We start from the raw sequence: 26885 nt of genomic DNA, 5'->3' as shown, positions 1-26885 counted from the left end.
GAATTCGGATCTTCTTCTAATCTCATTTTTTTCTTAAATTTTTTGAAATTCTTGAGACAAGAGAAAATCGTTTTAGAAAAACAATGTCTTAAATTAGAAAAGTAAAATAGCAAATTTTCATAAACAAATCCAAGTCTTCTCTTTCATTCACTATTATTATTATTATTATTATTATTATTATTATTATTATTTTCTCCTAATCCACTTTCCTTAGTTTTCTGCCTTCATCATCTTCTCCTTTCGAGATTCAGCAATGGCAGCTATGCGCAAGATCTCGACAAATATTTAAACTAAAGCCATATGGTAACAAAAGTTATAAGAATTGAAATATAAAGCCATAGGATAAAATAGTTAATTTAGTTTTATAAGACTTCAATAGACAAACAAGAAAAAGAGAAAGTACATGTGTTTTAACATATTGAATGACAAGTAAAAAAACAAATATTATTTACCTCAGATTTTATAAGACTTGGGATGTGTATCAACTGAGCTTGTCCCATTTTGGAGCAAAACCCAAATGAATATGAATATGTACCATGTAATTAACAGGAATAATTCTTAACTCCAATTCAAAAGAATAATTCAAATTATATGCTGATAATTGATATATCCATGAGCAATATATGTACAGAGGATTGGAATTATGGAGGTCCTGGACCCCAAGCATTGAATATTGAGTAAATGAACTTTATCTAGGTAAATTTTATTCTTTGCCCACTCAGTTTCATAGTTCTCACGTATTGTCAGCTGCGTTAGTAAAGTTTGTTGTTTCCATGTTATTATAACATGAAAAAATAAAACGAATTGCACAGCATATATATTACATATTAACATAAATAATTGGTTCATTAAACGAATTGGTTCATAAATAATTGGTTCATTAACTTTGTTGTTTCCATATTATTATAATATGAAAAAAAAAGGAGCATATATATTACATAGTAACGTAAATAATCGGTTCATTAGAACATGCTTATTGTCATAAAACTGAAATATTAGGTAGTCCTTCATGGGTTATTGCGTTTAAATCGAGTTGATACTAGGACTTTGGGCTTGTTTGGTAATATTGTATCTTTTAAAATAATTGTTGTTAGCTATGCTATAGAAATAATCAACTGTCAAGAGAATCAATTAAATATTTAGTAAAATTTGTTTAAAAGTTCTGAGAGTTTTAAAAGTAGTTGTATGTGTTTGGTAAATCTTACTTTAAACTGCTGCAAGAATATAGAAAATTAAATTGGACATAACGTTGAATAAAATTTATTTACACATTTATAAAAATGTATATAAAATATATTTGATTGTGTATATATAAAAATTAATAACTAAAATAAATATTTTATATTATTAATTTCATTTTTTCGTTACCTCGATATAATTGATGATAATGATGATGATGATGATCTCTTTAAAGTTAATGATTTTGTTTTCTAATGGATTAGGATAATTTTATATTTTTATAATATATATGAGAATATACATGAATTGTATTAAGTATAAAGCTAATTTTCAAATTTATATTTTGAAAAGCACTCCTTCCCTTCTTTTCAAATCTCTTATAAGATGTGTTGATTTTGTCAAAAGTAATTTCTAAAAAAAATTAACAAACACCAAAATTAATTTTTAACTTTTCAAAATAACTTTTGAACCTGTTAAAAGTAATCCCAAAATAGGTCCTTTGAATGAATGCAACATGTAAGTTAAGAAGGCGAAATATATATAGAGCCACTATCGGGACTTTGAATGAATGCAATATGTAAGTCAAGAACGTGAAAGAACTGTAATCTTAGTCATGAATTATATGACATCATTTCGAGATTGTCTTATTGCATCTTCACAATCTCATTTCCGTTCAATTAAACATATTACAAATATATGCTTGTTACTAGATATTATGCCCCATCTCCAACCACCACCCACCTTGCAATTTCTACCATTTTAATTTATTGTATCATGATAGAATGTATGCGATCATGCATGTGTTTTCTTCTTGGTGGGTCTAAGCTGTGTCACTTGATGAGGATAGCTGAGAAATGGATAGTTGATTATGAAAGCACCTCTTGCTAGTATTTGCGAACTTCTCAGCTATAAATATCGTGGTTGATATTTATATACAATCAATTTGATATAGTTGTCTGTGATTTAATCCACATAATTTAATAGCTTTTCTGGACTTTAATGGAGTCCAGGCCTGGACCAGATCAACACTCATACATATATTACGTATGCCCCTTAATTTTCAATATCGATGCTAATCAAGTTTGTATTTCTGCATTGTGGTCCTTATTTTATGTCATAGCAAACTTAAATTTATGACTTCTTGATTTTCGCTCGCCCCACGGACACACCGGGCCCCCAAAACTAGAATCCTTGTTTCGACCCTGAAAACTGCGTAAGATCTTAATAGGAGACGCTAATACTGGCAAGAGATACTTTCAAAATTATTGAATTATATGTAAATCTAGAATTTATATGGCTGAATTTACTAATTTCTTAACCATAACATAATGTTATTAAAAGTTGGTGACAATGTGCTTTGGAAGCATCATTTCTTGTGGTTTGATGCCACTTGTGCGCAAACCGAAATCAATAAGCACCAAATTTTCATAGAAAAATAATAGACACAAGAATTTAATATGGTTCGGCAATAAAGTCTATGTCCACGGAGACAAGAGAGAATAATTATTTTACTAACAATTAACAAAGTACAAATTTGAGTAACAAAATCTTATCTTCCCCAATACCTAAATACACTAAGTACTCTTATACATCTCGAAGAAAATAATTTTCTCAAGACACATATTCTCTCATATCTCTACAAATAATGTAGAACTGAACTGAACACCCGAGGAAACGCTCTCCCAAACTTTCTAAGAGCTCACTTGCAGATAGTCCCTTTCTCTGGACTCTCTCATAGAGAACTCTTTTTGCACTCTTAGAGAGCTCTTCATCTAAGCTCTCTATAATCCTACATTTTTGGGATGCTTTCACTAAACGAAATGGCTCGGCATTTGTAGGAAAGTTTCACCAAGCATGTGACTTTTGACTTTTTAACAAGGGACTTGATCGAGTTATTTTTAAACAATTTTCTTTAATTGACCACTCAAGTTTGAATTTTAAGGGAAGTAAAAACTAAAATATCAATTTTAATACACACACACGCTCAAATGTATAATAATGGCACTTTCTCTCAAAGAAAATTAGTTTAATTGCTCAATCTAGATCTTTTTTTCATGGATTTATCAAGAATGGTCCTCATCCAATGCCCATGAATGCTTTAGGTTGTGTGGAGCTAGTGGTATGAACTCTGAATCCCACTGTCTTTCACTGCTTTTGTTGATTAGACTGACGTTCGTTGTGGGCTGAAATGGCTAAAAAATGTCAAAGTCGTGTCATGACGTTCGTTGATGGAAAAGTTCCATCACAACCTGAAACTAAACAATGCATTGCATGTCTTACTTTAAAAAGGAACTTTTCCACAACATGCACGCAGAGATATCTTTTTCAACGTTAACATGCAATTTAATCTACACCTAACATTCTGTGCTTAAACAAAAGAAATTGGATGCATTTCAATTTTCTAGAGAATAAACCGTTTTCTCTTACTCAGCTTATAAACTTATCAAAAAGCATTTCACATACAACTTTAATATTGGTAAGACAAAAAAAAGGTCATTTATATCAAATAATATCGTTTAAGGGTCCGTTTGCTCTCCACCGTATATTCTAGGGAATATTCCCCTAGAATAAAGCATGGGCCGCAGCGCAGCTGCCCCAAATGCTCGCTAAATCAAATAATTCTTACTATTGGTAGTCAAAGGAGGATCCAATTCTAATTTTGATAACTGCAAACTCTCAAAGTAAAGCTCTTTAGCAAAAGTCCCCTTCATCTACAAAACTAAAAGCAAAAATAATAATAATTTATAAAATAAAATCCAATTTCTAACATGATTATTTATTGATCATCACTGGTTCACAAAACTCAAACAAAAATACAGAGTCTCATACAATTGACTAGATATTGCCTCTCTGTTACTCAGAAAAAAGTTTATTAAATATAAAATTTCATATAAAAAAGTTTATTGAGTTGTGTGATTAGTTTTATGCTGAATCCCGCAAATTGCTTTGACAGTTCTAGTCCATTAAAGAAGAACTCTCTAATCTTCAATGCCTGACCTAGAAATAAAAATCATAAACGCATTATTGGGGCAACTCGGAATAGGCACGAACCGGTTTGGGTCGGTGTTTGCTCAAGATGATTCAGACAGGTTTGACCAGTTGTAATATGAACCCGACCGGGCGAGCTTCGTAACAGATCGAACCCCATCAAATTGGAAAATTTCGGTTCATTTCGGCTAGGTTACGTGATTACATCAGATCAGGTTCAGACTAGAAAAAGGAAAAAAAGAAATCAAGGTGCTCACTGACCAATTGAATTATTTGTTTATAACATTTTACAAACAATCCATTAAGAAATCAAACCTAAGAAGACCTAAAATCATGGCTCAATTTTCAGAAACTGAAAATACAAAGCCACAACCTCAAAAGTAAATCAATCACAGCCGCCGACTAGAAGTGACACACGATGCCAAGGAAGATGGATGACGGCCTAAAGTTATATAGGAGTTCTTATTTTAGGTAGTGTTTGTTTTTCACTTAAAATCTGAATAGATCTGAATTTGGTTGTAGTATTAAGAGGAAGGTGGCACTACTAGCCGAAGCCTTCGAAACAGTCATCCAAGTACCTAAATTTGACACACATCGCAGGCATTCCTCAGCAACCTTTGCTCCTGCAAGACCAATGCATGCTTGTAGCTGATGTTGATAGCTCAGGTAAACAAGAAAAAATCAATTCTAGGACCTTTCTCGTATATTTATTAAATATGCTAAACTCTTGTGTGACTCAGTATGTTATTTCGAATACGGGCGAGGGCCATGCAAGTTAGCCATGTTTTAAGAGTAGGCTGCTTCACAAACGTACAAGAAAATCAACTGGATGAACCAATGGTCAAAAGGAAGATAGGACTACAAATACTGTTACTGATTCTCCTAAGTAGTTGAAGTGAAGAGTCTATTTCAGTAGTGCAATAAATAGTAGAAAATATGGTGTCTAGTTTCTTCAACTGGATGCTATAAATCTATCATTTGTTGCTGCTTTAGTGGGGGCCTTAATTTATTAATGAATGTCTGTTATTATGTACTAATGGTGATAAATTAACTCATTTTATGCCTGACTAATAACCATTTGCACTTCTCTACTGATGCATCAATGTATCCTAAGTGACTGAAGTTGCCGACTCCAACACTTAGGAGTAACCAATAAGAATATCAACATTCAGTTTCAAGATGCAGATGGGTTGCTTGAGGACAAGAGGCAAATTGGATTCAGAATGAAATGATTCTTGGCTATAGTTAATTCATCATCAATGTTCTCAATAGGAAAAATCAATCATTCTGTTCATTTGCTCTCTTTGTCTTTGTTAATTATGCCTATATTTTCCATAATTAATGAGTTGATTTGTAAATGTAAGTATATTACTGCATATTCAATACTCTTCACACAAATATAATCTCAGTTCCTGTTTTTCTGACAAGATCACAGTTATAAATTATGGAATGGAACAATATTTTCTTCAAATAATGAGATCCTACAAAATTTACTGCCTCGCTGTAGGCAGATTATAACATTTCCATGCCGGTGCGAACTATCATTTCACAATCTCATTACACAATGACACCAACTACTTTTGAACTTCTAAAGGTACTTGAATCGCAGGCGTTTCAAGAATAATTGATTCAAGCTCTCCAAAGTGATTTTCTAGACAACTGCGGTCTGAACTTTGATTTTTCAAACCCGTTACATTGGAGCCAGCTTCAGCGTGCTCACTCTGTTCCACTGCTTTCTCAGTCAATATATCATCATGAAACAACTTAAGGGCATCTGTTGTTGAAAGAGAATGCATAGATTCATACAGGTTCTGGAATTTGTTTGGTTTCTCTTGTATTTCAATCAACATCTCTTTCAGCTCATTGAGAAGGCAAACCAGGGCACTTCAAGAAGGAAAAACCATAATCTAATTAAACAAAATACGCATACATGTATATATCTCATGAACCCAAGAAATTCAATTTTTTTACGCAAAGCTACATACGACTTATATTTATATAATTTTTTTCATTTTCTTATTAGCATACCTGGTAACACCTCTAACTAGACCCCAATTGTATCCAGAATGAAATGACTCCTTAAAGCCGATATTAAATCCCTCTTGTGCAGAGGCTTCTTTCCCTGCAAAAATCCATCACGATATCCAATGTAGAGTTTCAACGATGATATTAGTGTAGGTTTGGAAAGTATCATACCTTTGCACAAAGGAAAAATATGAAGACAAAATTAACATATAGTGTGGAATTGATCACGTCTCCTCTGCCACTCTCTGTCTAAATTAGTCTCTCTATCAAACTCCTCATTAGAGCCACCAGAATAAAGATCCATCATCACCATCCAGCAAATCGCCTCAATCACAACCTGAAACTAAACAATGCATAACATGTCTTGCTTTAAAATTAGAGATTAACATATAGTGTGGAATTGATCACGTCTCCTCTGCCACTCTCTATCTAAATTAGTCTCTCTATCAAACTCCTCATCAGAGCCACCAGAATAAAGGTCCATCATCACCATCTAGCAAATCACCTCAATCACAACCTGAAACTAAACAATGTATAGCAAATCACCTCTAATCTTTAATTGTGTAAACTGTTTGTTAACCGTTCAGATTTTTGTAAACTAACTGTAACCACCCTTACAGTTTGAAGTAATTACACTTAAATAGCATAGTTTATTTAAAATTACTTTTCAACTCTCCTTTAAATTTGTAATGTGATAATCTTTTTTAAGTAAATCTTCCAAAATCAATTACAATTAAGTATAAAATACAATATCAAGTATGTTATTTAACAAAAATCAAATAAATAAGTTGTAATTGCAAAATTTATATATGATATAACACTAATAAATAACACAACTAAGTACATATACTTAAGTAAATATCATAGTTACATCAATAAACTCATTGGTGAGATTGATTGTAACCTAAAAAATATTTGACCAAACATGTTTTAATAAAATTTAATATCGCATATTAAAATTCTCATTATTTTATTTTATATAATATTAAGGACCATTGTATAATTAATCATGAAGTATATATTATTTTTAACACCCATTTAACATACCTATTATCTGAACTTTTTGTTTAAGATTTCTCTATAATATTGTATGAGTTTTTACAACATTGATAATGAAATTGTTGTGGACTCTTGGATTTTAGTGTTTTCATCTCTACCATTCATTTGATATAGTGAATAAAAAATTAACTATTTAAATAATAACAGGTAATCTTCATGTTGCAAGTAAATATAAATTTTTTTATTTTCAATTAATTGATAAAAGAAAATTTATATTATAATGGATAAAAATCTCACATTTAATAATGGGATCATTGGATTTAATATTAGAATCTTCACCCTTTATTTAATTTTAATGGATAAGTAATTATGTAACAAGTAATCTACAAGTTGTGATATTTATTCATACTTTAAATTATTGTTTATCTAATCAATTGATAAATATTTTAAATCACCAAAAAAATGAAAGAAATACAAATAATTTGGAATTAAAATTATTATTAATTCTCTCACTTTACCATTTTATATTTTTTTGCTTTTACATTTAGTATTAGAAATGTATTTAATAGCATTAAAATAAATGAAATAACAAGTAATGTTATTTCAATAATACTTTATATAAAGAGATTACATAACGTCTTATAATAATTTGTATTGTATGAATTTAATTACAAACCATTAATACCTAAACAATAATGATAATAGAAGGCATTGCAATAAACTGTTAGCCTAAAGGGCTATAAATGTTGATTTTGATGATAACAAACCACATGTTTTGGATAAACAAAGATTTATACATTGTGCTTTTATAACAAGAAAATTATTTTTATGAAATTAAATTGTTCTTCAAGATGTAAACTAAAATGAAAGAGTTTTGCCATCTTTGATTTTAATAAATATTATTTTGAATTTCGGATTTGGACCTATTTGAAAATATTTAAATACTTTGGGCCATTAGATAATTTCACATATTTTGAACCATATCATAAATTAAAAAAGTTTTGGGAATAATAAAGCATTATTTAGAAATTCTGAAATTGGTCTTATTTGAAAATTTTCATAACGTTTTGGGTCATAATATAGTTATATAAAGTTTTGAGATAAAACTATAATTTTAGAAAATAGTTCACTGTAGCAAGCAGCTAACGGGATTTGATCAGCGGTAGACCGAATTTTGGGCAGTAGCTTACTGAAATGAAAGCGGCTATTCGGATTTCGAAAGCGACATACCGGATGTTCTAAAATTTAAATATTTGTTGTAACGGTAACATAAAAGTGGCTAACTGGATTCCGAAAACGGCAAGCCGGTTATCATCATAAAACACATAACGACTAGTTTTTGGGCTCAAACTATATAAACTCAAATCCAATTCATTTTCAAGCTCTCTTGCAAGCAAAAACAAAAAGCCCAAAACATATATTGAGCTCTCATTTCGCAAATTATTATACATTGAATCATCTTTGTTCTTCAATTTGTATATCTACTTTTGAAGAGAGTTTTTGTTGTACTTTTCATTTACTCATTAAATTTGTGAGTGTTTAAGTCTGTAAGACACTTGAGTGAAGAGATTGGGAGATAATCTCTTTGTTGTAAAGGTTCATTAATACCTTGGAAGTCAATTGTAAGCATTTGAAGTCTTGGAAGGCGTGGATAGTGAAATCCTCAAGTTTGGATTGCTTGGAGGCGTGAATGTAGGCGGAGATTGCCGAACCACGTAAAAATCGTTGCATTTGTTTTCTCTTCCCTTACTCATTTATTATGGTGCCTTTATTGAATTTATTGTTTTCGAATTTATTAAAGCATTAGATTGGATTGTTATGTGGTTTGGTTAGGATAAGTTTTAAAATACCAATTCACCCCCCTCTTGGATTGCATAACTTGTATTTCATAAACTTTTTTAGATATGTTTTACTAATAATACCATATGAGTCACAACAAATGAGAAATATTTTATTCACCAATTATGATTGAAAAATATATATGTCTATATAACTATAGAATGAGAAATATTTTGATTTAAATTTTTAACCAAAATTAAACTATTTATTTCATGCAATTCAATGGTGGAGGATATAACATTATGAAATGTTGCTTTGACTTTCAATATCAACCATTAGATTATGAGATATTAATGTCTTAAATATTGTGTCAAAATTTTAAGTTAAAGTATCTCAAATCATGTCTTTATAATGGAAATATAAAAAACATACAATGATTTTTTCCTCATTTTGTCCATTAAATATTATTTGATGCAATATTTTATTTATTGTCACTATTAATTATCATAATAGAAGTAATGACTTTTCGTAACATACAAATTTTATAATTACTATCAAAGAATAACAATAAAATAATCTTTCATGATTGATAAACTAAAGTTAATTAGGAATATGTGTTAGATTTAACTTTTATGAAATTAACAAAGTGACATTTGAAATTAAATTTTTAATAAATTTTATTAAATTAATTTTAGTTTTAAAAAAATTCTAATTGTTTTATGTTTATCATTTATTAAATAAATAAATGAATATCATAATTTTAATAAACAAGATTATAAATATCACGATTTTATAAATGATATATCATAATTTTACGACAATTGATATTTTATTGAAATCGTAACTTAGTTAACGGAGATATGTTTCATTTGTGATTTGTGAATAAAATATTTTTCATATTTATACACAAAAAAATAAAATTATGAACGAAATATTTTTTATTTTTTATGATAAATAAAAAGTTGCATTTTCATTAAATGGAGTTCAAGTCCAATTATAATATTAATAATTCAAATAAAATTAAGTGTAATTTACTTCACTGCAGTTCAAATAATATTGTTGTGTTATAATTGAATTGGTAATTGTAAAATTAAATATTTAAATATATAGTTGCAAAATTGTGATAAACTAATAATAAAATATTAATTTTCTCTTAATAGTTAATAAAAATTATTATTGTTGTTGTTATTATTATTATTATTATTATTATTATTATTATTATTATTATTATTAAATGAGCTGATAAGTTTGGAAAAGTATGTTAGGAACGTGGACTTAAAAAAGTATATGGACTTGAAGGAAAAAAAAATTGATGGACTTTTTTTGGATACGACCCGAGCACAGCACGTGGGTTCATGCCGTGGGCCTTGCTGGGCTTAACAAAAAAAAAATAGACATGGCACAACCCACCAATGCCAGCCTTTGGATCTTCACGGGCCTTGTTTTGATTGTCAGCACGGCCCGTTGGCCACCTTTACCAACAATACGTAGTTGAATTGTTAGCATGGCATGTCGAGCCCCGAATTATTCCTCCTTGTGTCGGAAACAATTGTCACCAACGTAAACGTTAAAAATGTCTTTGAAATTAACGTCGTCCTTAATTGATATTTTCTACAATTGACTGACTCCAACATACGGCTTCTTAATTTGAATGTTGACAATTTCAAGTTCGAAAGAGGCAATATATATATATATATATAAGCATCCACATAGAACTAACACTTATATTGTCAGTTGATTCTTCTTCAACAACCAAAATACTCATATTTGTTTCTTCTTAGTTATCATCCCAAAACTGCCATATAAGTAGGACTGAAGGACCAAATTAACCAACATCAAGCATTTCACAAAAATTTACTTTGCAAACAAAACTTCAACTGTTCAACACAGAGTCAATGGATTCTTCTTCATTAACCCAAATGCTCACATTGCCATCATCATTGCCTGTCATTTTAACTTCTCTTCTCTTTTTCTTGGTACTTGTTAGACATTGGAAGGTCTCCAAAGGCCAAGGCAATTTTCCTCCAGGGCCAAAACCTCTGCCTATTATAGGCAACTTGCATCAGTTGGCTCGTCATGAATTGCCGCACCATGCCATTACAGGATTAAGCAAACAATATGGTCCTGTTATGAAGCTACAGCTTGGTCAGGTTTTTTCTGTTGTCATTTCATCAGCTGAAGCAGCCAAAGAGGTGTTCAAGACTAACGAGCTCAAATTTACGGGAAAGCCTGAGTTATATGTTGCTGGTATACTATCATATGATCATCAAAGTTTGATTTTCTCTCCTTACAATGATTACTGCAAACAGGTGAGAAAGATAGCTGCCCTGGAGCTCTTAAGCAGTAAGCGCGTGCAATCATTCAGATCGATAAGGGAAGAGGAGATGTGGAATCTTGTTCAATTCATTTCATCATCTGAGGGACATGCCATTAATCTAGGTGAAAAGTTTTATTCCATGACAAATGATCTTATTGCTAGGGCAGCATTTGGTAGCAAGCGCAAAGATGGGCAAAATTTTATCACAGTGCTCGAGGAAACTATGAGCCTTGCTGGAGGCTTCGACATCTTTGACGTGTATCCTTCACTCGAATTTCTTAGTTCCATAACAGGGGTCAAGGCCAGAGTATTGAGCATTCACAAGAAGATGGATAAGATTCTTGAAGAAATTCTCACAGAGCATAGGTTGAAAAGGAATGGGAATCATGTCGAGGCTGATGATCAGGAAGATATTGTTGACACACTTTTGAGTTATGAGGAGGATAATAAGAACAAGTTTCATCTCACAATCAACCAGATTAAAGCAATCATTTTGGTAAGTCCTTTGCACTAATGCCATCATTATACAGAATCTTGACAGAAAAAAACATACTTATCCATGTAATATATAATCATATAAAAATTCTCAAGTGCAGACGTACAAGCAACATCATTATATGGAAAAATACTGGCTGAGATTTTAACAAAATTCAGACATATGCAAAAGAGAATAACTCTATAGAATAACAAGATCTGTAAATTACAGGACATTTTTGCTGCGGGGAGTGAGACTTCAGCAACATCAATTGAATGGGCAATGTCAGAAATGATAAAGAACCCTGGAGTAATGAAGAAGGCACAAGAAGAGGTAAGAGAGGCATGCAAAGGAAAGAGCAAAATCGAAGAGCCGGACATCCAAAACCTGGATTACTTGAAAGCAATTATCAAAGAAACTTTCAGGTTGCACCCTCCGGCTCCGTTATCCTTTAGAGAATCAATTGAAAGCGGTGAGATTAATGGGTATACGGTGCCGGCTCGTGCCAAGATCTTCATAAACATTTATGCAATCGGGAGAGATCCGGCAATCTGGGAAGATCCTGAAAGCTTTAAACCGGAGCGGTTTGAAGGTTCTTCAGTTGACTTTAAAGGAAACCACTTTGAATTGCTTCCATTTGGTTCCGGAAGGAGGATTTGTCCGGGCATTGGATTTGCTACTGCAAGTATTGAACTTGCACTCGCTCAGTTGTTATATCATTTTGATTGGAAACTTCCAAATGGCACCAAACTAGAAGACCTCGACATGACTGAGAAATTTGTTCTGGCAGCTAGAAAGAAGACTAATCTAAATGTGATCGCCACCACTATTATTCCTTTCCAGAACTGATCAGACACTTAATTAGGTGTCGTATACAATAAATATATGTGGCAACCATGTTCTGCAAAATTGCTTTCTGTTCTTGTGGTCTCATTGGGAGAGGCTGCTGTTAATTTCTAATTTTCTATAATATGTAGCATGCTTCATTTCAATTGAGGCTAATACAGAATGAGGAAATTCCTCAGGATTGCTATGCCGCAGCCTGTGTTTCATGCATTCATATTTTTCCGTGTTTTAATTAACTAGAAATGTCCTGGTGAGATACGTTAAGTACCATGACATGATTTCGTAAATGAAATATTGGAAACCGTAATTGAATATCTTGTTTTGAGAAGTGAGAAGCATAATTACTATGGATATTCATTTACTTCTATTATAAAAAGAAGGTTTATGTCCTTATGTGTACTAATAAAATCGTTCTGTTGATTATTATTGTGTCTCTCATTATTGTGCTGCTTGTCTATTGTCTTGGCCGGCCAAGCAATCTAGTTTTGGTGGGTTCCTTTTGTTTACCAGACAAATATTATAATTTTTGTAAGCTTCTAAATAATCCTTTCGAATGCTTCAATACATTATCAGCCTATTTTGACCTTCAAGCTCGATTAGGACATTTTCAAACGTCAAAAATAGAGAAAAAGATGCTTCAAATTATCCGGATAAAGAATATTAAATTGGTCGATTTCGTAATTAAAAATAATCTTAATCATCACTTATATACAGCTATTTAAAATTTGTTATTGGCTTTTTATTCCTTTTTTTTTATCATTTAGCCAACTCAATCTTCTTCCCATTTATGTCAGGAAGATTTGAATTCTATTAACTTTTATTTTCAACATAAGAAATTTTAGAATATATTTTATTTCCTTAATTTAACTAGTCTAAGCACCCATCTGATCATTTTTTTTTTTTTTTGTAGCTACGTACTGTATGCTTCTCACTCGAATGCGACGACAAACAGAAAAAGTTATTCTTCTGTAAATCAACCTTAGAATCGTTAGATATTAGAATCATAATTTTATTTAACATTCCTCGATTGGAGTTCATATTTTAGTAAATAGTTAAAAGGAAATAATCAGCTTTGCAAATAAAACTAAGTTAAAGCTAAAACAAAAGGGAACCTGAGCTTGAACTGAACTAAACGGCTGAGAAGCTTCAATTACTTGGCCGGCCGGGTTCATTGATTTAAAAGAAATAAGGAAAAGGCAGTATTTTTTTTTTTTATATATTGTCGATTGGTGTGTTTTAAATTAATAAATTCTCAACGATAAACAGAGAGTTTGTAATACTTAAAGGAACAGGTGGAAAAGGAACAAACTGGATCATTTTATTTGAAGTTCATAAACTAAGACTTCATATTATTGTCTTTATGCAGAATGAACCGGCAGTTGAAAGTGTACCCTTTTATTAATCATCCTTTAACTGTTATATAATTAGGACCAAATGAGTATCGATCATCCTCAAGACTTGGAACAAAATCAAGGTGAATTTCACCAAAAAAAAAAAAAGCAAAGGTCAGATCCCATGTGATAAAGAGGGTAGATGCAGACATTAGAATAGAATGAAAGATTTTATTTCTGCATAACTAGACCTTTACAGCATGTCCCTTTTCCAGGTCCTATTTTCCTCTCATAATTAACATTACACCGCCCGGAAATATACAGCTTATAGCAAAAAGATGGCCAAAGGTAAAGTGGAAGCAGACTCGATATTACGACATTCTCGAGCGTAGAGGGGAAGGTGCCCGTAGCTTGGGATGAAACTGAGAAGAGAAGACGACAGTTTAGATTATGGTTCCACTGGGAATCAAGGCATCCTTGATTATTGTGACAATCCCGCTCTTGATGAAGTATCCATCTGTTTCCCTTGCTGCTTCTTGCACACTGTCACTGTTGACGATCTGTATAACAAAATTAAAATATATTTAAGAGATCAATAGACATAGTGACTACTTGCACCAATTTGATAAGATAAACAGGAATTAAGGGGTGAAAAAAAATTAAGAAATAGAACTATAACCTTCACATTATCCCCAATTCGAGCATTTTTGTCAATTATTGCTCTCTTGATGTGAGAATTCTTGCCAATACCAATTGGAACACTACCCTTTGCAGCCAAAAACCTCCTGTCCGCATCCGTCTGGAGCAAGAAAGTAAAAGTGAAATCATTACAAGAGCAAAAGAATTGAAGTAAAATAGTCACTTGAGCTAATTGGAATCCCAAAGCCTTTTAACATGCAACCACAAAATTTTTCAAATAAATTACGCATCTAGAATGGAAACATAATAGGAAAATATTGTTAAGGCAGGCTACCTACCTCATAATAATCTGCTCCCATAAGTAAAGTATCTTCGATAATTGCACCTTCTGATATGCAAGATCGAAGCCCAACAACAGAATGGTGAATTTTGCAATTCTGGCAACAGATAGGAAAAGTTAATGTAAAAGACAAGACTGTTCGACACTGGAAAGACTAGGTGACTGGGATTATGATATAATACAGTGATCGCCATAAATGATAACCATCAACGGCATCTTCAAAGGTTGCTGAACCAAAATTCAGGAATTTACCTTAATCACACAGCCTTCACCAATTACACTATCAGTGACATCAGCATCAAGCATCTTAGAAGGAGGTAGATATCTAGGCTGTGTATAGATTGGAGCAGAACGGTCATAGAAGCTGTAAAACAGAGGTCACAGTTATGATCATCCCAGTAGCATGAAAATAAATTGAAGAACAGAATAACAACTACCTGAAATCCGGAATTGGCTTTTTGGTGATCCCCAGATTCGCATTGTAGAAAGCCTCAATTGTTCCAATGTCTTCCCAGTAGCCATCATATAAATATGCTTGCACCTATATTGAAAAAAAAAAGCAATTAGGCACCTGAAAACTGCAGGAACACCGAAGACTGGAAGCAAATTAAAAAGTTGTAAAGTCAGTGAACTATACTGCATCACTTTAATTGAAATTTCAATTTCTCAGATGGAACTAATTGCTTCGTTAACAATGCAAGTAAACGAGATCTCTGAAAAAAAAAAAAAACACAAAAAAGAAACTAAAAGGATACTTACTCTCATCCCAATGGAAGTTGCACCAGGGATAACTTCACTTCCAAAATCATTAGCTCCAGGAAATTTATCCCTTAGCAGATTTAACATCACATCTTTGCTGATGACATAAATACCCATACTTGCTATGTAAGGCATCTCTTTAGCTCTCTCATCATCAAGACCTAATATGGTGGTATCAACCTGAAACAGAGCGTTACCACAGTATATCACGTCTGAATCTTTAAATGAAAAATAAATGAATATAAAAGAAGTAAAAAATTACCTTCATAGCTTTAAGTTGCTCTCCTTTTGGTTTCTCAGAAAATTCAATTATGCGTCCCTCTTCATCGATCTTCATCAGACCAAAAGCAGTAGCCCGTTTTTCATCCATTGGCAGCGCAGCTACTGTGATATCCGCATCAGTTTCTCTGTGTGCCTGAATAAATCTCTCATAGTCCATTCGGTACAAATGATCACCAGCAAGAACGAGAAATTCCAGAACATTGTGCTCCTCAAACAGCCACAAATACTGCCTCACAGCATCAGCTGTACCCTGTAAATCATTGAACCTAACTTTGATAAGAATTGCGTGGCCAAGAACAAGAGATTACCAATCTTTAATACAACACTTGTTTGATTTATCCAAATCAAATTAATAACACACAAGCGTTAACAGTATCTAAATAACTTCTGAAACACTAAAAATGCTGTTCAGTATCACCTGAAACCAATTGGGATTCTCTGGACTCTGCTGTGCAGCAAGAACTTCAACAAATCCTTCGTTCTTGTAACCACCCATGTTGCTAGCATACGCCCTCGATAGGTGACGATTGAGGGACGCAGAATTGAACTGAGTGAGAACATAGATCTTTGAAATGTTACTATTCAAACAATTGCTCACAGGAATATCAATCAGCCTGTAATTAGCTCCCAATGGAACAGCAGGCTTTGCCCTCTTCTTCGTAAGTGGATACAAGCGAGTCCCTGCTCCACCTCCAAGTATAATCCCCAAAACACTCTGCAAACGGTCACAGAAAACACAAACTCAGTCACAATTCTTCCTCTTTCAATCGTGAGTTCATGCGCTAGCTATTACACTTAAACTCTACGTAAAATCTTTTAAACAAACTATTTTCTTTTTTAATTCCCTATTTTGACATGAACCAGACACAAGTAATAATTCAACAATTAAACAAAAATTATTCGATCACAATCCATCTTCTTTCAAGCTCAAGCACTCGCAAAAGAATGCTAGGATGTCAACTTTATCCGTCCATGTGCAAGCTGCTTCATGCAAGCTCGGTTTCAGATTTATTTAGGAGTTAAAAAAAAATATTTTTTTCCCCTACTCTAGAGGAGAAAGAAACTCACTCGACTGGCTTCAGGATCAAGGCAAGTCTGCGAATTTTTCGAATCCGACACCGCTTGAGGAGACACAACGATCGGACGCCTCTCCCTTCGCCGATCACCGGTGACAGCTTTAGAAAAAATCTTGTCACCGGAGAGCTGAGACGACGAGAACGCCAGTCGTTTAACCACACTCCTGCGGCTGTGATTGTTGGAGTTAGACGACGTTGCTGCAGTTGACGGAGATGACGGAACTTTGAGCGATCCGATCGACGCCATACTCGCCATTAATCGGTACAATCTGTTAACGTTAACAGTAATCGTTAAGCGAGCTGAGCCTGAGTGAGTGTGTGCTAGTGAGAGTGTCAACTGTAAAGAGAAAAATGCTGATGATGACTCGTGATTTTATGTGGAGAGCGTGTGATTACGATGCGTTTTTGGGATTGTTATTTGACCACTTATTGATAGAGGAAATTACGGGACGGGACCTGAAAGTTTTATTTCAATCAAGGGTACTTTTGGCATTTCGTAGAAAAAATCTTTGGAGTCTTGAGGAATAATTGGTGGACGTCGTGGTTCGAGATTGGGGGAGATGAGGGATTTGATTTGATTAAACACCAACGGTCACATGGACGATGGACTTTCTCTCTCTCGCTCTCTCTTTTTTTAATTATTATTTTTTGTTTTTTATTTTTCATTCGAAGCAATTAGCACCGTCAATTTTTTTTTTTCTTCTAGAAAAAAAAAATGTTAGCGGTGATGGAATTTTTTTTTTTTTTGAGAAGACTTTGTCTCTCACTTTTTTTAACATTATTTTTTTGTTTTATTTTTCATTCAAAGCAATTAGCACCGTCCTTTTTTTTAGTTTTATTAAATTTAAGAAAAAATTAAAACAAGGGAAGAGGGAGAAACGTATGTAGATAGATATGTCCAAACATGTGAGTTTTGCTTCACATGTTGGGAAATGTCAGTGTTTAGTTTGTAGATCCTTAAGCACTATATATTTAATAATTTTTATTCTTTTAATATCTTTAATTTCTAGAAAGGGCTACTTGCATAAGCAATTAGTGAGAGATATTGTATTCATAATTGCGTGTTAATGACATCTCCTTGTTGTTTTTTTTTTTTTTTCCAATGGTTTGAATAAGGGAAAGTTCACTCATTAAATATCAAAATTTCTCTTGTACTCTTACTTAAATTTAGATGAACGATCGCATGTGCAAAATGCATTTAATTAAGGCTAATCATACTACGCCCAAGGATGTTTTAAGACATATCTTAATAAGAAACAATGACCATAAATTCTTAATGGCAATAAATTTATTCCTTTTTATTCATGTCAAATTTGCTTTTTGGTTGAGCTGCTTTCAAATATCAGGGAACAAAACTCTACTCCAAACCCTTTGGGCTTTGCTATAGGAGTGAGGATATGTAGGGGTAAAAGTTTGTTTAGTCCCTATATTATGAGGTTAGTGTCCATTTAGTCCTTGTATTTTTAAAAACACCTCAAAACGTCCCTGCTACTAAATATTGACACTTATGCCATTATTTTTTTTTTAACTTGCTTTTACAATATTACATTTTTACAATAATGTTTCTTTTTTGGATATTAATAAAAAATTAAATTATCAAATTAAACTCAAAAATAAAATTAAAAAAAAGGTATATATTAATTTTTGTGGAAGCTCACGTATGTCTAAAAAATTAATATCATAAAAAATTACATTATCAATTTTCTTAGAAAAATTAATATTTTAACTCAAGAGTGTGTTCCACAAAAATTAATATATATATTTTTATTTTATTTTATTTTTTGGTGTTAAACTGGTAATTTATTTTTTTCTTTTTAATAATGTCTAAAAAATTATTATAATAGGGCAATATTATAAAAATAAGTTAAAAGGAACAAAAGATAATGGCAAAAGTGTCAATAATTTAATGGTAGGGATGATTTGAGGTATTTTTAAAAATATAGGGACTAAACGGGCACTAACTTCAAAATATAAGGACTAAACGAGCTTTTACCCGGATATGTAGCCATGTTTCAGTATGATCGCGATCGTGATCGTGATAAATAAATAACTTTGTCATAGTTCATGATTTCATTTATTGTGTTTGTAGGTATACTTGATATAGCACATTCGGCTTTGGGCGAATAGGCGGATGAAATTGGGCTTAACAAATGGGGATCGAATTGAGGGCCCAAGAATTTGAAACAATAGGGAGGGCCGAGCCTCTTCTTTTGGAGTGCGGCTCTCGAGTTTGAAACCGAAACCCTTCTTTTTATCCCCCGTTTCTTGATATCCATAATTAAAATTCTGAAAATATTAGGAGCGTTTAATTCCATAATTACCCTTTGTTTATCTCCTGCCACGTCGATGCTTTTGATTAATTCTGATATTTCATGTTGGATTTTTAAATATATTCACAGATCATATAATAGAAATTGAAGAATAATTGATATTATGGGTATTAAGAGATAAGATGTCGCGATTAAATAGACCCAACCTTGCAATCTAATGGCCCATTAGATTTTGATTATGCCTGATATTTGATTTTAGATTTTCAACTAAATTCACAGATCATATAATTGAAATTGAAGAATAATTGATATTACTATATTAGGGGTACTAAGAGATAAAAAGTTGGGTTCAAATAGCCTCAACCTTTAAGGAGATCCAACCATGCAATCTAATGGGTCATTTGGTAATGGCCCATTAGAATTATTGATATTGGGGGTGTTAAGAAATAAAATGTTGGGTTCAAATAGGTCCAACCTTTAAGTAAACCCAAGCTTGCAATTTATTGTACCTCTACCAAAGAGCCATTGCAGTTGAGTTGGTCGCTGTAAAAGAGCACTCGCAATAGAGAATAGATTTCATATTAAAATTTTCTACAAAAAAGATAATTTTTTAATTTTTAATTCCAAATAAATTTATCGTTCCTCAAATCCGATGTATGTCCAGTTTCTTACTTCCAAGTATATATATCCTCAAATCTAAATATAATTATTGTTGTTAAAGATAAAAATATTGTATTCTAATTTATTGATATTAGAACCATAATGTTGAAGAATCAGAGTTTCTCTCGACATTTCAATGAAGAAGAAATTTATTATAACATATTAAAGAGAAATCTAACCATGTTATATACAATTAATGGAAATTGATGAATATTCCTCTTCCTATGTTTGGAAAAAAGAAGGGCCGGTTCTCCTTATCTTGAAGTGATGAATGAACTTGTTAACCACCATTTACCTAAATTTATCATTAATTACAGTCTTTAAATCGTACTAACCGTTTGTTTTGTCAAAATTAATCATTTCTAATGATCATTATTATTCTACAGTCTATAATTTGTACTAACCATTTCTTTCGTCGAAATAAATTTCTTTTTTTCTTTTTTTGGTTGGACAAACAAATTGGAGATTGAATAAAGTAATCATTCAATGGCGTCGCCATACTTTTTCATTGTGAGAAAAATAGAATCGTACACCCCACATGCTAAAACCAATCATACCCATTAATTACATGAGTTAGCTAAAAGAGCTCAAAAGGAAAAGATAAAGAAGGTGAACAGAAGCAAAATAATAGAAGGATGGTGAGTACTCTCAACTTTATATGATCAATGGATCCCATCTCCAACCAGAAATCACCTTCTCTTTTAACCACACGCACGGGTGAGTGACTCCGAATTATTGATTCTTTGTCCCCCTACCCCCACAAAAAGTAAAAAAAAAAAAAAACAAATTGATAATGGGTTCTTTGGTCACCGGGGACCACATGCGTTGCACGTGTAATCACCACTCACATCAGATTGTCTGGCATTCTAATTCCATCTTCACTTTTACCAAGCGGCAGCAGTGAGCGAGCATCCTAATAATCAAGAAACCACAAAAGAATCAAGATTTATTTCTTTCGCTAATCAACATTAATGTACAATAATTAATAAGAAATTACTACGGTTTATTAACTATTTAGGAAGCACATAAAGAACATAAAAAGCATTTCAGTAATTTTTTTTTTTCTCTCTTATACATTCTCCTTCACAATTGCCCGACGACTCAGATTATATAGAAAAATAATGACACGTAGAAGGAGAATAATCAAATGCCATGGTATGTGTCGGTGTGTGTGTGTCTCTGTCATAATGATCTCTAAATTTTTAATTTGGTTCGAAATAATTTAATTGAAAACCTTCTCCCTACATATTTATAATAGTTGGTTCTTAATTTATTGCCGCTTTTGTGATCATGCATACTGAGAATGATCGATGCAAGCATTTATATTGAGTTTCATGGGTGCATGCATGGCATGGCATGGGTGGCGATTCCCATAATTCCAAATCATGGAATCCAAAGTCACTCCATATCAATCTTCAAAAGCGATCTTTATAAAATAGTAAGGTGGCGTGATTGTTATTAATTAATTATAGTAATATAGCAATTAATCATTGGCATAAAATATTATTAAACTTGCTCTTTGACTTTGTTTTAATATATTATTTTTCTTGAACCCAACAAAAAAAAAAAAGAGGGAGCAAAAAGTAGGGATGGGCAAACTTGCTCTTTGACTTAATAACTCTACATTCATTCAATAATTAATATTCACTGTGGTCAGCCATGATTCTTTCTATATATTTTTTAATAAGACGATTATGACACTATTTGATAAGTATTGAACAAAAGAGATCTTACATAGAAATTACGGATTAATATTTTTTTATAATCAGAACTTTAACTGAGTAAAATTATACGTAAGTACCTGATGATTAATAAATTAAAAAATAATCTTCATATGCCATCAATAATAAACACATAATATAATATAAGATTCTTAAAAATGTTAAAGAAGTCAAATAAAAAAAAAATCTTAGTCCAAAAACTAAACAATATAATGAATTAATTTGCAGCTTTTGCAATATCTATATTATTATTTCAAAATAGCAATCAATTAATTATATATGTTCACCAGCTCCTAGAAGAGAGCACTGCGTATTAATGGGGGTGGCAATGATGGGGTGGCACTAATGGCATTGATGTCTCTGGGGATTTTGTGGAAGCCGGAACTATATAGCCATGGTTCAAGCTAAGCTCTAGTGGTCCTTGTTAAGTGAATTGAAGTGCAAGCAAATGATGTTCTTAATTAATTTGGGGAGTAGTTATTTATACTGTAGATAATATTTCGAACGATTTAATATTTAAAATACTCATTTATTAAATTTAAACTATTTAATTTTTACTATGTATGTTCAATAGGATCTAAAAAGTATCCTCAATAAATCTTTTTTTTTAAAAAAAAAAAAACTTTGCACACCATGCATATATAATGTAAAATCATCTCAAAAAAGATATTTCATTGCTTTCTAAATTTTTATATTCAAAATTCTTTAAAACTTTAAGAATTTTATTCACCATGTAAATAACTCTCCTTCTCTCTTACCAATATTCGTATTTCTCAGATGGTTGGACGGTATGGGTGATTGTTTTACAATATTTGTTTTTTATTTTTTATATTAAGAAACCAACTTAAAATCTTTTAGATTTATTATTGAATTATTGAGTTGATTGCTTTTATGTCTACATTTTATCAAGATAAGCTACAGTTTATGTAAAATGGGTATTAACTGTTAAGAATCATTTCATTTGGTTTAATTAAACTAAGTTTTGTAGTAAATTACTCTAATAATATTAAATTTTATTAGAATTAGAGTGTGCAAAACATTATTTACAATACAAATAGTCCCACTCATTCATTCGGAATATATATACGTGCGTATTATCCTCTTTTGATATTATTTTCAAGTAATAGTTTTTGAGTATTTAAAGGCCCATGCAATTTAATTAAATTGTTTAGCTATAATTTAACACAATGTCTTGTTTGTTGTTAAGGCAACGCTTTAGTCTGAGTCCACTCTTACATTTGGTGGAATGCTGGTCTCACGTTCAAAAGGGCAAGTGGTTCAAGTCCTAGTGAATTCAACTTTTTCCTTCAATTAAGAACAGTTAAGTGGAGGTCACGTAGTTTTTATTATAAAAAATTATGAGTGAAACTGATATCTCTCAAATATTAAAAAGGATAGGCAGTCTAGACAGTACTTTATAAGAATTTAATATAAACTATTAGTCCTAATTAGTTGTACAAAAATTTATAAGTGGACTATATAAATCTCAAATATTAAAGAGAATAAACAATTTAAAAAGTACTTCATAAAGATTTAATATAAATTAATAGTCCTACCTAATTAATAGGCAGCTTGGACATTATTTCATAAGAATTTAACATAAACTAATAATCCTAACTAATTGTGTAATTGCAGTACCAATAATTGTCTGCGATAATAGCAGATAGAATTGTGTGATTGTATTATTAAAGGGGGGAAAAAAAAGTCTCAATCCACTCTTTAAAAATGCGCGGGGTTCCATGATTTGAATCACCGAATAAAGAATCATAGAGACGCGTGACAGTGGGAGTACCTCAAACTTCTTTGACGACGTGTAGGGCAGTATAAATTTGTGAAACATGAAAGCGATATTGTACTTAGGCTTGTACCTAGCTAGCTAAACCTAAGTTAATTTGACCAAGCTAGCGCATTGTTGCTACTTGCTAGCTAGCGACAAGCTAGTGATATTTCTATGTGGCATATGATCTTGGCTAATGTGAGGGCAACTTTTGCTCATTTGGGTATCTTGTGGCCAACGATATACTAGCTAGTATCAAGTCTCATGGATGTGATCATCATCAATGCATGACTTTAGCTAAAAGTGTCCATAAACAAACAATAAGCAAAATGAATAACGCATGGAAAATCTTTTTGAACAAGAGAATATGAAATAAGGAGAGATCTTTACGGAAGGGTGGTTTATCTTGCAGTTAGCTAAAAACTAAAAAGACAAAAAACAAAAAGGTTTAAGATTTGGATTCAAACATGTGAAAAAAAGATAAATATGAAAATGATTTATTTTGACGATCAAAATTCTCGCTCAAAAATTTTTAGCTATATAAAGTATTGTTACGAAATTGACTCAATGAGCAACAATAACCATATTTTGTTATACTTTATAAAGAGTATTAAGTTACTAATGCAGAGCAGCATGAACATATAATATAAATTGTAGACTTTTGAGACAGAGTTGAGATTTATTAAATTTTCAATTGTGGACTCTTTTGTCAGAGCATAAATATTTATCAACATTGAAATTGCGTTTTGTAATACTTTATGAAAATTGAAATTTAATCAAGGAAATTTTAAAAGAAGAAAATAAATATTTATCGCACACAACGAGCTAGAGAGTTAATTAGACCTTCAAGTTTTCAACAGTTCAACTACTTAATCAATCAATACAAAGAAAAAGATAAGAGAGAAAAGAGACAATTCGAGGCAAATGAGTCAAAGACATTAAAAATAAGAACAAGAGTTTTGGTCCAACTGACATCTCCCCGTGCTATCTCGAACTATGTGATTATCAGACACACTGACACTGATGCAAAGCTTCTCATGAATGAAGACAAGCATAAATGGACCAAAATGGGTATTTTTAGAATCTGAGAAAGATCTCAAATTTGAAAATTTACTATTTTCAGAATCTGAGGAAGATCTCAAATTTGAAAATTTACTCCAATTTAAGATTTTTAATTGATTTTTCAAACCAATATCATGAGCAAATCAGCAAATGGGTATGCAATATTTCAAACCGAAAATATCATGAGTAAGATGGAATACGTACAGAGATGATAAATCTTGGAGTCGATCTCGACTTCAATGATTGATAATTATATATGTAAAGAAGTTTACAGCGCATTAGGGTTAAATTTGGTACCCACACGAGGGAAAATGATATAAAGAAGAAAAACTAATGGTCCCTAGGGAAGTAATAATATCGAGGAGCCCAAGAAGAATATATTGCAAATTGTGCTTTGACTGAATCGGTGGAAAATGGAATATCATCTCCCGTAAGAGCCAAGTCATTCAAATCAATATCATCTTCTTCTTCTGGAGGAAAACTTAGATAAGACATCAGTGGTAACAATGGATCGTCTAATTAATTAATGTGTGAATGTCATGTGTGTTAAATGCTTTTTCTTTATTATTATTATTATTGGTCAATTCTGAATTAGTGTAAATGTAACAAAATATTAACAAATAAATACACAGATAATATGGTGCGCCCATCCTATATTTCTCCCTCTCCGTCTCTCTCTCTCTCTCTTCAATCTTTTTTTTTTTTCTTCGGGACATTCATCACAAACATCATAATCACTAGCCCCACCCTCTCTGAATCGAGTGAGTACTGTATTTCCCAGACTTGGATCATATTTGAAAGATAATAGCTTCAAGCTTCAAGTCTGTTGGGTCCTTTCAATTTAGTACCTAAAGTTTACATAGATTTATCTACCCACCAACGTTTAGGTAAATATATTGGTCATTCGTGCTTGAGAAATTTACTAAAACGGTCCAAAATTATGATTAATTTTATCTTAAAGCAGAAGCTAACTTGGATCACTTTGACAATGATGCCCATAGGCAAGACAGCGTCAATGACGCCGTCAACCGCACGTATCGATTATGGTCATAGATACGGCTAGTCTATCATTATATTTGAGGGTATTATTATCTAAAATATTCTTTTATGACTACATATAAATAAGTTAAAGTTGGTGCGCCAGCGCCATTTAACTTAGTTAAATATAATTTTCGTTTCTGTAAATTAAATTTCCGAAATACTTCGTGCAAACTATTGCGAGAATTCTAGAATCGTCATCATATAAATTAGCATAAATTCATATCCAGTCACCCTATGTCTTGTATCCCTGTATGTATTGACATCTTCTTCTTATTAGTGTATCGTTGTTCTATCTATACAAAAAAATCATTACCACTGTACATATATATCTAATATACACAAAAATAAACAAATTATTCAGTTGCGTGCATGGTATCATAGCCAGTCGATTTCCTTTATTCGTACGTGTGATTAATACAGCATTATTATTTAGTGATACGTTTATTATTATATTTTACCGTAAGATATACATTTTGTTTGTCCACGAATCTAATGCATAATTGTTACTTCTACCCCCCCCCCCCCCCTCCTCTTTTTTTTTTGGTTGCGCTGCTTTGTCTGAAAGGAATTGCTACTTCTACTTTAGTGCAAAACTTGATACTCAATCGATCGAAAGTTGGACCAACATGAGATATTGCACGGTAATAATAATTGAATACGTGCATCCACTTGCTTTCTTTTGGTGAGACTTTATTTTCTCCATTATTGTTATTTTGCTCTTTTCTTGTAATGAGACAAAGGAGTTTCAAGCCAAGCAGATTAGTCAAAGAAAGCTGCACCAAGTGCGAGGAAAATGATAGGGAAATATCGAAACACACTTTTCTTCTTATTTAATGGTCAATGCGTTAATTTAGTACCTAAATTAATGACATGAGGATCAAGTGTGACGATCATATTTAAGTTCAAATAAAAATGCAAAAAAGAAGTTAATAGGAACATGATATGCGAATCTTTTAAGCTGCTTCTAAAATAAGTACTTTGATATCATATATAAGAATATAGATAAATGGTTATTTAATTCATATATTTTTACTTCGTTTAACCTCTTTATGAAAGTACTTCAAAACACTTTTACAATTAAATATATTATATTATTATTACTATAACAATAACATTAATTAATTTATTTAAAAATTTTAATTAATAGATTAACTAATAATTATTTATTAGTAAATTAACCAATAAATTAATATCAATATGAAGGAACTAATTTTTTTGTACCCGTATAATCATCTTGTTAGTAATTTATTTATAAATGAATTAATATCAATCAACTTAAAGCAATATTTAATATCATTGCAACAATTTTATTAGTAGTT

At 31.8% G+C, this 26885-nt stretch overlaps 2 protein-coding genes across 2 annotated transcripts; one reads left to right on the top strand and one right to left on the bottom strand.

Annotated features, from left to right (window-relative positions):
* Positions 1–10854: 10854 nt before the first annotated feature.
* Positions 10855–12611, top strand: LOC18051627 (premnaspirodiene oxygenase). Its single transcript, XM_006447810.2, has 2 exons — positions 10855–11783; positions 11994–12611. The coding sequence occupies exons 1-2, from the start codon at positions 10866–10868 to the stop codon at positions 12609–12611; spliced, it is 1536 nt and encodes a 511-aa protein (XP_006447873.2). The 5' UTR covers positions 10855–10865.
* Positions 12612–14132: 1521 nt separating this feature from the next.
* LOC18051626 (glucose-1-phosphate adenylyltransferase small subunit 2, chloroplastic) lies at positions 14133–17439 on the bottom strand. Its single transcript, XM_024191998.1, has 9 exons — positions 17028–17439; positions 16378–16674; positions 15940–16209; positions 15678–15857; positions 15356–15459; positions 15171–15282; positions 14917–15015; positions 14619–14738; positions 14133–14499 (listed from the first exon to the last, which is right to left on the bottom strand). The coding sequence occupies exons 1-9, from the start codon at positions 17289–17291 to the stop codon at positions 14383–14385; spliced, it is 1563 nt and encodes a 520-aa protein (XP_024047766.1). The 5' UTR covers positions 17292–17439; the 3' UTR covers positions 14133–14382.
* Positions 17440–26885: the final 9446 nt, after the last annotated feature.

The sequence above is a fragment of the Citrus clementina genome, unplaced genomic scaffold (assembly GCF_000493195.1).
Source record: "Citrus clementina cultivar Clemenules unplaced genomic scaffold, Citrus_clementina_v1.0 scaffold_2, whole genome shotgun sequence".
In the NCBI taxonomy this organism is placed as follows: Eukaryota; Viridiplantae; Streptophyta; class Magnoliopsida; order Sapindales; family Rutaceae; genus Citrus; species Citrus x clementina.
This window is presented reverse-complemented; position numbering and strand designations above follow the sequence as displayed.